The sequence below is a fragment of the Salmo trutta genome, chromosome 15, assembly GCF_901001165.1.
Source record: "Salmo trutta chromosome 15, fSalTru1.1, whole genome shotgun sequence".
Taxonomy (NCBI): domain Eukaryota; kingdom Metazoa; phylum Chordata; class Actinopteri; order Salmoniformes; family Salmonidae; genus Salmo; species Salmo trutta.
Window position 1 is genome coordinate 39,346,313 of NC_042971.1, and position 12,946 is coordinate 39,359,258.

The 12,946-nt window shown below is 42.2% G+C and overlaps 1 protein-coding gene across 4 annotated transcripts in view; it reads left to right on the plus strand.

Annotated features, from left to right (window-relative positions):
- The window catches only part of gria3a (glutamate receptor, ionotropic, AMPA 3a), a 113,954-nt gene that overhangs the window by 42,860 nt on the left and 58,148 nt on the right, over window positions 1-12,946 (plus strand). For all 4 annotated transcript variants that reach the window (XR_003866774.1, XM_029691411.1, XM_029691410.1 and 1 more), the window contains exon 3: window positions 2,261-2,500. Coding sequence is in view for 3 of the 4 variants with exons in the window: in XM_029691411.1 (XP_029547271.1) it covers window positions 2,261-2,500 (240 nt within the window). In the remaining variant the exon portion in view is untranslated. The remainder of the gene's footprint in view (window positions 1-2,260; window positions 2,501-12,946) is intronic.

Sequence of the window (12,946 nt, forward strand, 5' to 3'; positions counted from 1 at the left end):
GAGAAATGTATGGATGTTTGAGTGAATGGTTAGCTTGATGGAGGAATGAGGCAGAGATGCCTTTAAACCAGTGTTGTATAACATGCAGCATTGAACTTGAAAATAATACTTGAAGATTACAGAACCGCAAAATTATTCAGGTGTGCCTCCAGACTTTGAAATAAGCCTGCTCTCTTTTTACCAATCCATTCCAAATGTCAGTCTTTATAGTTTTATGCAGTATCTATGCTGTGGTTTTTCGACGTTTTCAAGAGATTTGAGGTTTAGGCCCCTATTGATTCCATAAGCTCTAGAGCACTGCATTCCTTTTCAACGATTATTTCTTTCATTTTCTACTTTTGCCGGCCAGTCAGGTGAAGAGAGGAGAGGAGAGTACACTCCACGGAGGGCAAAGCGCTTGAGGGATCAGCCAGATGGTGTGGCACAGAAGAGTTGTTATTCAGGGTTCACAAACGTCCATCCCACTTACAACTAACATCTATAGGAGAGAGAGAGGGAGGGTCACGGGAGCTTGTTTAAAACCTTTTGTACAGTCACATGAGAGGTTAGTTCACTCATTTGTTTTGTACAAATAAAATCAAATATTTATACCTTGTTAGACCAAGTATCCAGTGTGTTCATAGTGTTTATAGCCAGAGCTGTTTTCATCAGTCCCACATACGGCCCTAGATAGCAGCTTGTTACAAATCAGTTTATACTGCTGCGACCAGTGAGCACAGTGTCACGCTGGTATGAATGGTTCAAGAGACAGGCAGAGGAATGGGTAACAGGGTTTTTTATTTTACCCAAATTACGGTGCCGTGTAAGGGCACGAGGACAAAGACCAAACAAACACGTAAAAGTACCCCCCACCCTCCTCCCCTCCCCTCTGACGTGCTGCACTAGCAGCTCAACGACAACGGCCTCGAAGATGATCATAGGAACGCAGTGCGGGTCGATCAGGGCCAGATGCAGCTGCCGAAGTTACGTCGGCGTCGGACAGACCAGTAGCAGTGGCGTCAGACGGCCCGGTTGTGGCTGCTGAAGTTGTGGAGGCGCCGGACGGACCGGTCGTAGCGTCGCCGGACGGGCCATTTCCGCAGTCTCCCTCAATGGTCGATTATTCTGTCACGCTGGTATGAAGAGATTCGGGAGACAAACGTGGGAATGCGTAACAGTTGTTTTTATTAAGCCCCAAATTACGGTGAGCTGTGTAAAGGCACAGGGATGAAGACCAACCAAACACGTAACAAAAACACAGGGTTGAAACCCAAACAAAAGAGCGAGCAGTACCTTGAATAAATAACACAAGCGCACAATGATTAACACACAGGACGAGACCTGTAATCATCTGCGCAGTCCACAAGGGCACGAAAGCCCAAAACACACAGCACAGGTACTCACACGCACCAACACACATTGTAACAATAATCGACAAGACCATGGAAACCAAAGGGAAGATATATACAAATACTAATCAGTGGGAATAGAGGACTGGTGTGCGTGATGAAAGTTCCGTGATTCACAATCTAATGCTGCAACAACGCCTGTCTGCGTCCTGCATGGTGGAAGGAGGAATTTGTCTCTTAAGAGCAGTGGCCAGTGCACTGATTTCCCCCATTAGTTCTATTAGTTGTAGTTGATTAACACGCAGATAGGTTGACTCCAAGGAGAAGTGAAGGGCACAGAGAGGCAGAGAGCATTGCCATGGGGAACAGCTGTCCTTTATTCTGAATGGTCACGGTTTATTTCCCTATTTAGATTAATGCCTGTTTAAATGAATAAAGAATAGTTCATTTTCTACACATTAAATGTGATTTCCCCTGAATTCTCAATTACTCCACCATGACAACTATTTTGTACAATATTCTGATGAATCCATTCTCTCTCTCTCTCTGATTGGTAGCTATTATTTTGAGATCTGACCAGTCTGTCAGGCTTGGTGTTCTGTTCTATGGCTTCTGGGAGAGATTTGGCCCTGTTGGACTGTGTGTGTGGTTGACTGTGTTCTGACCCTCACCTGGATATCTGAATGTGGGAAGAAATGCCTGGAGGCTTGGTCGACTTTGATTTTACCCTCACCTAACTGTACTGTCTGTATTTTATGTGCTGTGTACTGACGGTGCTGTCTGTCTGTCTGGTAGGTTGACTGTGTTCTGAGTTCTGTCCCTCACCTGAGCTTACTCAAACAGACTGTCTGTCTGTTTGTATTTCTAGGCTGACTATGTTCTGACCCAAAGCTGACTGTTCGGTCTGTTTGTCTGTCTGTCTGTTTCTCCAGTCTGCTCCCAGTTCTCCAGAGGAGTGTACGCCATCTTTGGCTTCTACGACCAGAAGTCCATGAACACGCTGACCTCGTTCTGTGGGGCTCTGCACACCTCCTTCATCACACCCAGCTTCCCCACCGATGCCGACGTGCAGTTTGTCATTCAGATGAGGCCTCCTCTACGGGGAGCTGTCCTCAGCCTGTTGGCCCACTACAAGTGGGAGAAGTTTGTCTACCTCTATGACACCGAGAGAGGTAAGAGACGGCCTGTCTGACAGCCTTCCATCCACACACAATGGAATGCTGCATATAGAAAAGGGTCTCTGTGGTTAACCCATAGCCTGGCTTCTTTATTTGTCTACCTCTATGACACCTGGAGATAGCTAAGAGACTGACAGACTGATGGACTGACAGCCTGACACAAATGAGACACTGTACTATATACAGTATGTATGCTCTCTGGTTAACCCATAGCCTGACTTACTGTTATGTTCAGTGTATCGTGAGAGAAATATGTCTATTTGATGTTGCTAGACCCATCAGACCAGCTCATATTTGATTCCAGGTTCTGTGTTAAGTGAAAATCTAGTTTGACGGACAGGAAAAAGAAGAGGTGCTCCTCTCTCCTCACATCACGTTAAACCATTAAGTATTTCATTATTTCCCCTCAGTGTGGAAATCCTCTCCCCAGTTCTCATTCCAAGAGTGGTCTATCTAAGACCTTTAAATCTGGGCTTGTAATGATGCCAAAGTGCTTTAGTGTCTGGGAGGAGGTTGAATGCTGCTTGGCTTCCACAGGGCTCTGTCTGCTTCTGGAAATGAGTCCAAGACAGGTACTGTTATGTGTTCTTGTTGCTGTGACTGTTGCTGTACTGTAGTGTAACTCTGAGGAGATCCCTCCATCTGTACGGTACCAGCCTCTAATCCTCTGAATATAATTTCGACTCTAATTGGATTATATAAAGAATGAGCCACAACACACCGTGACTTTTCCATGTCCTTCATGCACCCCCCTCCTCTCTTCTCCGCTGTACCCCAGCAGCAGCGGTGGGCTGACGGAGGGAGCTAGCGGAGGTCTCCATCCTGCTCTATGAAGGTCAACATCTGGAGAGTTCAGCTTTAAGATGGAGCACTAATGACACTCCAATCTGTCAGAGTGGGATATTCCTGGTCCTGGACCAGGCTACTGTACTGTAAGGCTGGCTGTAGAGAGGATATTACTGGTCCTGGACCAGGCTACTGTACTGTAAGGCTGGCTGTAGAGAGGATATTCCTGGTCCTGGACCAGGCTACTGTACTGTAAGGCTGGCTGTAGAGAGGGAGAGACAAACTGTACTGGAGCAGGTATTCTGTTTACAATACCATGTTCTTGCTGTAATTAGAAACCGGGGTTAGGACAAAATGCTGAGGCTGACAGTTACACAGCGTTTCTCACTTGTGTAAACCAACCATTTACTATTCACCATAGTGTAAAACTATAGTGTATGTCCTCTGTAGACCATAGTGTAAAACTACAGTGTATGTCCTCTGTAGACCATAGTGTAAAACTATAGTGTATGTCCTCTGTAGACCATAGTGTAAAACTATAGTGTATGTCCTCTGTAGACCATTTCCAGTTTTTCCTCTGGCTGAGGGAGATCTTAGTTGCCTTTATCCTCGGTGGCCCAAGGGAGGTTCCTATAACCAAATGTTGAGCTTTTAGGAAATAATTAGCATTCTAAAATATTAGACCACATTTGGGCTAAACTACATTCTGCCCTTTTTTAGATGTATTTTTGAAAGGTCTGGTGATGGTGAGAGCTATTCACTGTATTGTGATTGTGTACTGGTTTTATATACAGTAGAGTGCATTCAAAGTGCTGTTGAGCCTACGCTGAGACAGCTTAATTACAGTGCTTTGTAGAGGGTTACTTGCTGGCTTACCTTACTAAATGCAGTATAACTTGGGTGCTTTATCCATCATCTCATCAAACCATGTTGTGTGTCATTCAACTAGAAAAAGACAGCTCACTTCTAACCCCTTTTTCTCACTGAGTTTAAGACGTTTATTTAAAAAATGCTTGTCTTTTTAATCTTCCCTCTCCATCAGCACAGCACACCAACCTAATTGAGATGTTAGTAGCTACCACCCTGCCCTTATGGTGTTCCAGATGTTTTATCCCTTCCTAAACCATGTTAAGACAGTGCCAATTGCTTTGAAATTGGGGGCTGCATGTCAGAAGCATGGACACGGGCCATGTGTCTCAGTGTCTGTGTGTCTGCGGCAGGCCGTACCAGCGGATAATTGCTTGGCTGCTGTGGTGGAGGAAAGGTGATTACGAGGTTTATTGTCTCTCCCGGGCAAAATCAACCTTCCTCCATGTGCCTCCTGATTCACCCCTTACAGCTCTACTTGACTTATGGAGGCCCTTCCACCTGCTGCGTCTGGATCAGATCGCCACCATCTGTAACATACTCCCATTTCCACAGAATGACATGAAACAATAAAGGGAAAAACCGCGTAAAAAGTCCATCCCGCCAGACGGATAACAGGAGAGAAGAGCCCCATCAACTCACTGTGGTATTTTGTGTCGTAGGAAATAGATTTTTGGAAAAGCAATAGATTAAGCTTTTTTGGGGTCTAATGGGTCTTTGGCCTACAGCAACATTGGCACTTTAGCCACTGTAGTTTGGAGTCTTACCCCACATGCTGTGCTGTGTATGCCTTACCTACAGCTTGTGTTTTCTCTGAGGCAAGAAAGGCTAGAGAGCCCTCCTGCTTCTCCTGTTCCCAGCACCCCTCACTGTTCTGTTCCCCACATGGATTAGGAGATGTTGTTTAGGCTTTACAGTGATCACCACCCATCTAAATTCCACATGTTTTAAAAAGGACATTCTAAATGCCATTTTACTATTAGGTACAGTGATATTGACTCCCTGTTACAGCAACAAGAGGGAGCCATTTGAAATTGGGAAGGCTCTTAAATTCGGAGACAGGAGCAATTTCTGCTTGTATTGACATCCCGTGACAGAGTATGATAGCATTAGGGCACTAAAGCAGAGAAAAATTCCAGTGGGATGATTTCTCCATCACTGATGACAAAGCCACCAAACACACCTGGACACTCAAAAAAAGAGACCGAGAAATATACATGACTCTAGTCCCTTTTTCCTCACAAAAAGCATGAAAATGGGAATAGTAATGGATGCAAACTCAGTCTCCTGGATCGCAGTGTGGTGAACCCTATCATGGCTGAAAGTCTTGCTCAGGCTCTGAGACACTGTGTTGTAATAGGAAGATTTGTTACTGTGTCAAGGTACAATAACATAGGAATATGCTGCTTGCAAAATAAACACCCAAAGATTTCGACCCTGCCTTCACTGTGCATGGAGCATTCGATTTCCAATGTGATTTGGCCCCTTAGTGAGAGTCTCTCACACCGGCAGTCATGTTCTCCTCTTTCAACCTCTGTCTCACATCGATTCCACCTCGCGATCATCCTGGAAATGCTTAGAAAATCCTGTCTCCATTGTTGTGTTGAATCTGAATCACATTGAATAGGATTTTTCTACTGAATCATTGAAGAGTGTTTCGAGTTCTTTACCACTAGTTCCTGTTAACAGAAATGGGAGTTCAGTTAGTATACCTGCCCGTGTTCTGCTTGAAGAACACCTCAAGTCCTTTAACAATAATAATTAATAAAGGACAATGTGTTTGAATGGAATTAATTTGTGCCTTTGACTTATAGCTAGATCCTGTTAGTGTTTGCATTTTGAATAATACAGTTGAAGTTGGAAGTTTACATAAACCTTAGCCAAATACATTTAAACTCAGTTTTTCACAATTCCTGACATTTAATCCTAGTAAAAACTCCCTGTCTTAGGTCAGTTAGGATCACCACTTTATTTTAAGAATGTGAAATGTCAGAATAATAGTAGAGAGAATGATTTGAGCTTTTATTTCTTTCATCACATTCCCAGTGGGTCAGAAGTTTACATACAATCAATTAGTATTTGGTAGCATTGCCTTTAAATTGTTTAACTTGGGTCAAATGTTTCGGGTAGCCTTCCACAAGCTTCCCACAATAAGTTGGGTGAATTTTGGCCCATTCCTCCTAACAGAGCTGGTGTAACTGAGTCAGGTTTGTAGGCCTCCTTGCTCACACATGCTTTTTCAATACTGCCCACACATTTTCTATTGGATTGAGGTCAGGGCTTCGTGATGGCCACTCCAATACCTTCACTTTGTTGTCCTTTAGCCATTTTGCCACAACTTTGGAAGTATGCTTGGGGTCATTGTCCATTTGGAAAGACCCTTTTGCAACCAAGCTTTAACTTCCTGACTGATGTCTTGAGATGTTGCTTCAATATATCGACATAATTTTCCTCCCTCATGATGCCATCTATTTTATGAAGTGCACCAGTCCCTCCTGTAGCAAAGCACCCCCACAACATGATGCTGCCACCCCCGTGCTTCACAGTTGGGATGGTGTTCTTCGGCTTGCAAGCCTCCCCCTTTTTCCTCCAAACATAACGATGGTCATTATAGCCAAACAGTTCTATTTTTGTTTCATCATATCAAAGGACAGTTCTCCAAAAAGTACGATCTTGGTCCCCATGTGTAGTTGCAAACCGTAGTCTGGCTTTTTTATGGCTGTTTTGGAGCAGTGGTTTCTTCTTTGCTGAGCGGCCTTTCAGGTTATGCCGACATAGGACTCGTCTTACTGTGGATATAGATACTTTTGTTCCTGTTTTCTCCAGCATCTTCACAAGGTCCTTTGCTGTTGTTCTGGGATTGATTTGCACTTTTCGCACCAAGGAGACAGAACGCGTCTCCTTCCTGAGCGGTATGGCGACTGCGTGGTCCCATGGTGTTTTTACTTGTGTACTCTTGTTTGTACAGATGAACGTGGTACCTTCAGGCATTTAGAAATTTCTCCCAAGGATGAACCAGACTTGTGGAGGTCTACAATTTTATTTCTGAGGTCTTGGCTGATTTCTTTTGATTTTCCCATGATGTCAAGCAAAGAGGCACTGAATTTGAAGGTAGGCCTTGAAATACATCCACATGTAAACCTCCAATTGACTCCAATTATGTCAATTAGCCTATCAGAAGCTTCTAAAGCCATGACATACTTTTCTGGATTTTTCCAAGCTGTTTAAAGGCACAGTCAATTTAGTGTATGTAAACTTCTGACCCACTGGAATTGTGATACAGTGAATTATATGTGAAATAATCTGTCTGTAAACAATTGTTGGACAAATTACTTGTCATTCATAAAATAGATGTCCTAACCCACTTGTCAAAACTATAGTTTGTTAACAAGAAATGTGTGGAGTGGTTGAAAAACGAGTTTTAATGACTCCAACATAAGTGTATGTAAACTTCCGACTTCAACTGTATCTTGTTGAATATGCCATAGAGCGCATTTATTTTTAATATGAGAAATCAAATCCTTTTCATATAATATCCACAAACAGACACACACACACTCCTGTGAGAGCGGTCTACTTTCTGTTTGTCAGTCATTTTATGTGATTAATGGGAAAGAAAGTGTATTTATATTCTACTGCCTGCATAAATACTGTAATATTAACTGACTGCCCCCTTTCTTGTAGGATATAGGGCTTTGTAATAAACCGTTTGTTTCCTTGGTTTGGATTCATCTTATGAAATCATCTTAACCAAAGTCTACAATCTTACAGGCAAAATGACAGCTTTTCTCTGGTCCCCATGTTACCCCTGACAGTAGGTGAAGGTAGAGGTTAAGGTGGAAAATTGCATTTGTATGGAGTAAAATCACAGCTCCCCTGCTGGATGTCTCGCTGGCTTCCTCCCTGCAAGGAAACATCTGATTAATTGCACAGTGCTAAATGGTTGCGTTCAGCAGTCAGGCACAGGCTCATTAACACAGTGTGGGTGAGAGAGAGAGAGAGAACGAGAGAGAGAGAGAGACGACATGGCACAAACCTGCTGCTCCACTCCCTCTTCTCTCCATCTCCGTGAGCTCTCTACTCCACCTTCGCTTCCAGCCAGGCCCGGGCCTCTCCGCACAAATCAATGAGCACGGGCAGCCTGCTGTGGCTAAACGATGTTTATCTCTTCTTCCCCATCACTGGCTCTGCCTGCCGTCTGTGTGGTACCTCTCTCCCGCACTCGTTAGCTCTGCCTTGGGACTCCAAGACTTCAATTGGCTCTTAACGTCTCTAAGTCAAGTCCTTATTCTCTATGGGACCTGTGTGTCTCTCTCTGGGGGCCCAACCTGATGCGGAACATGGAGAACATTGGGTTGGTCCAGTTTGGAGCTCTGTATCCTTGGAGAGTTCTGTGACGCCTAACAAATCCTCTTTGAATCCCCAATTGTATTAACTTTCGAGATAGATGATACAAACTGGGTCTGTTGACTGCAAAGCTTTAGATCAACTGCAACTTGATGGAAGTACTGTACAGTGTGTTTTAAACAAGGAATGCTCAGTCAGAGTTATCAGTCAGAGTATGAGATGAAGGTAAAAGTGGGGTGGTGTGTTGCAGTGTGTGGATGGGTATACTGGGTGGGTGGGTGGGTGGGTGTATGTTGATCTTATTGTTTGTGTTTTGTAAGGCTCTCTCTGTTTGCCAAGCCTGCCCACCTTCCCGCCAGAGGCCCCAAATGGTCACCATGTGTCCAGCCACATTCAAGCATGTAGAGGTAGTGGAATGGGAGGAAAATCTGTGGTTTGTGCTGTGCTGCAGACCACATACAATAGTATAATACTTGGCTACAATATTGTGCCACAACACACTGTTGTGGTGTGCTGCATTTGCAGGATTAAAATGTGTTACTTATGAATATAGACTGTGTTATGGCTTCCTTTTTAATCTAGCTTTGACATTTCCTCTTAGGAAATACAGTATCAGGAGCTGCAGGTTAGTGGAGGGAGAAAGTGAGCTTGTTAGGAGTAAGCTGTTCTGCTTTGGATATCACATTGATTTCTGTATGTTAAGGCTGACTATTTTGCACTCTTGATGCATTTTGAACTCAATCATGAAGCACAACGACAAATGAGGAACAGTTATCATGCGGTTTCGGAGTGATAAACAAATGACAAGGATGTAGAGAGAACTAACAGTAAAAATTAAGTGTCAAATATAGAATCACAGGAGTCCATAGTGTTGCTATAACAATAGCATTTACACCAGATATATCAGAGTCCTCCATAATGTGACACACACCAATTCTACATTCCCATTATTTATCTGGGACCACATTTAGAGTGTGTTATATAATGTGTATTTGTATTTATTTTTTAGGGGGTAGATCAACTTTAATATTGCAGATAGCTTATGGCTTCCATCAATACAATTGTCTGCACAATTTCCAGTCCCCCATATATATTTTTGTAAATGTACAGTCAAAAGTTTGGACACACCTACTCATTCAAGGGTTTTTCTTTATTTTTACTATTATCTATATTGTAGAATAATAGTGAAGACATCAAAACTATGAAAAAACACATATGGAATCATGTAGTAACCAAAAAAGTGTTAAACAAATTAAAATATATTTTAGATTTCAGATTCTTCAAAGTAGCCACCCTTTGCCTTGATGACAGCTTTGCACAGTCTTGTGTTTCTTGGCCCAAGCAAGTTTCTTCTTCTTATTAGTGTCCTTTAGTAGTGGTTTCTTTGCAGCAATTTGACCATGAAGGCCTGATTCACACAGTCTCCTCTGAACAGTTGATGCTGAGATGTGTCTGTTACTTGAACTCTGTGAAGCATTTATTTAGACTGCAATTTCTGAGGCTGGTAACTAATGAACTTATCCTCTGCAGCAGAGGTAACTCTGGGTCTTCCTTTCCTGTGGCGGTCCTCATGAGAGACAGTTTCATCATAGCGCTTGATGGTTTTTGTGACTGTACTTGAACAAACTTTAAAAGGTCTTGAAATTTTCCGCATTGACTGACCTTCATGTCTTAATTCAAGTAATGATGGACTGTCATTTCTCTTTGTTTATTTGAAGTGGTCTTGCCATAATATGGACTTGGTCTTTTACCAAATTGGGTACTCTTCTGTATACCACCCCTACTTTGTCACAACACAACTGATTGGCTCAAATGCATTAAGAAGAAAATAAATTCCACAAATGAACTTTTAACAAGACATACCTGTTAATTAAAATGCATTCCAGATGACTTTGTCATGAAGCTGGTTGAGAGAATGCCAAGAGTGTGAAAAGCTGTCATCAAGCCAAAGGATGGCTACTTTGAAAAATCTCAAATAAAAAAATATATTTTTGGTTACTACAGTACATGATTCCATATGTGTTATTTCATAGTTTTGATATCTTCACTATTATTCTTCAATATTAAATATTTTTAATAAATATTAAAAATAAAGAAAAACCCTGGAATGAGTAGGTGTCCAAACTTTTCACTGGTACTGTATATATAATATATACAGTTGAAGTCGGAAGTTTTGGTTGGAGTCATTAACTCGTTTTTCAACCACTCCACAAATGTCTTGTTAACAAACTATAGTTTTGGCAAGTGGGTTAGGACATCTACTTTGTGAATGACACAAGTAATTTGTCCAACAATTGTTTACAGACAGATTATTTCACTGTATCACAATTCCAGTGGGTCAGAAGTTTACATACACTAAATTGACTGTGCATTTAAACAGCTTGGAAAATTCCACAAAACTTAATCTAAAATTGTTGAATAAGATTCCTGTAAACAATAGATATTATATTCCTTCTCTTTTAGCCAGATAAATACTGATCGTCTTTTCTTATTATCTGCTAAGCCATTACAATTGCACTACACTATCATACACTATCAACAAGGCAGTAACAAGGCACTATCCAACAGACCCTAGTGTTGTCGCACCTTGACTACTGTTCAGTTGTGTGGTCAGGTGCCACAAAAAAGGACTTAGGAAAATTGCAATTGGCTCAGAACAAGGCAGCACGGCTGGCTCTTGGATGTACACAGAGAACTAATATTAATAATATGCATGTCAATCTCTCATGGCTCAAAGTGAAGGAGAGATTGACTTCATCACTACTTGTATTTGTGAGATGTATTGACATGTTGAATGCACTGAGCTGTATGTCTAAACTACTGGCATACAGCTTGGACACCCATGCATACCCCACAAGACATGCCATAAGAGGTCTCTTCATAGTCCGGAACAGGCTATGGGAGGTGCACAGTACTACATAGAGACATGACAACATGGAACTCTATTCCACCTCAAGTAACTGATGCAAACAGTAAAATTAGATTTATAAAACAGATTAAAAACACCTTATGGAACAGCGGGGACTGTGAAGCAACACAAACAGGCACAGACACATGCACACACACACACACGCACGATAACATACGCACTATACATACACATACACATGGATTTAGTACCGTAGATGGTAGTGGTGGAGTAGGGGTCTGAGGGCACACAGTGTTTTGTGAAATCTGAATGTATTGTAATGTTTTTAAAATTGTATAAACTGCCTTAATTTTGCTGGACCCCAGGAAGGGGGTCTTGGCAGCAGCTAATGAGGATCCATAATAAATACTAATACAAAAATCATCACAAGCATCAGTCTTTCAGACTGGTCTGTACTCATCTTTCTTTAAGCAGCTAGTATTTCCGACTGGTCTGTACTCATCTTTCTTTAAGCAGCTAGTATTTCCGACTGGTCTGTACTCATCTTTCTTTAAGCAGCTAGTATTTCCGACTGGTCTGTACTCATCTTTCTTTAAGCAGCTAGTATTTCCGACTGGTCTGTACTCATCTTTCTTTAAGCAGCTAGTATTTCCGACTGGTCTGTACTCATCTTTCTTGAAGCAGCTAGTATTTAATCACTGGGCTGAAACAGCTCCTACTAACACTGCTTCCAATGCAGCAGCCTTGTGTGGTTCAGTGCCATTTTCAGATCTTTTTCCCCCTGCTTTTCCCTGCTCCCTGTTCTAAGTTGCTAATATTTCAGAACCTTGGACAGTTCCACTCTACAGTACTGGCTCGGACTGCAGAAACCAGTATTTCAGCACTGGACAGTTCTCTTCTCTCTACTGCTTGCTTGGTTGGTGCTGTGACCGCCCCTACGGCTGCTGCTGCTGCTGCTCGGGAAAAATAAAGAAATCAATACACAGGATGCAGACAGAAATAGTGTTTCGGAGAGAAAAGAAAACCAGCACAGTCACTGACCTTAAAATGTCATGTATGCATACCTTTAACATCGACATGTAATGTGACTCATTTCAGTATTGTCCTAGATATGTAATTGTTCAATATTTAAAATGTGTTGGCATTTAAACCCCATTGTTATATAGCCTTTGTATCTCTGACAAAATAAGTCCCTTGTATTTGTATCCTGTGCTATCATAGTATGTGGAAAAACTGACATTAGGAGAGAAATGTACACACATCCATTCAAAACAAAAGCAAGAGAGGAGCCCAGGAGCAAGAGGCTTATAATGGCCAGGATGAGTCTCTCTCTCATTTTCTCTCTCTCCTCAGCTGACTGCACTAGTCTCAGCTGCTCGCAGGAGAAATAGCTGAAATTTCAATAGAATAAAAAACAGTGTGGAGGCGTAGCCTGGGGAAAAGAATGGAGGAGTCAGCAAAGCCTTTGTGCCTCTGCAGCTCAACCAAATATGATTTACTTTCTGAATTCTAAACATCTCCTAAGGAGATCCACAGTCTGTCACATCTAATCTGGCCTGACCATGTGACTT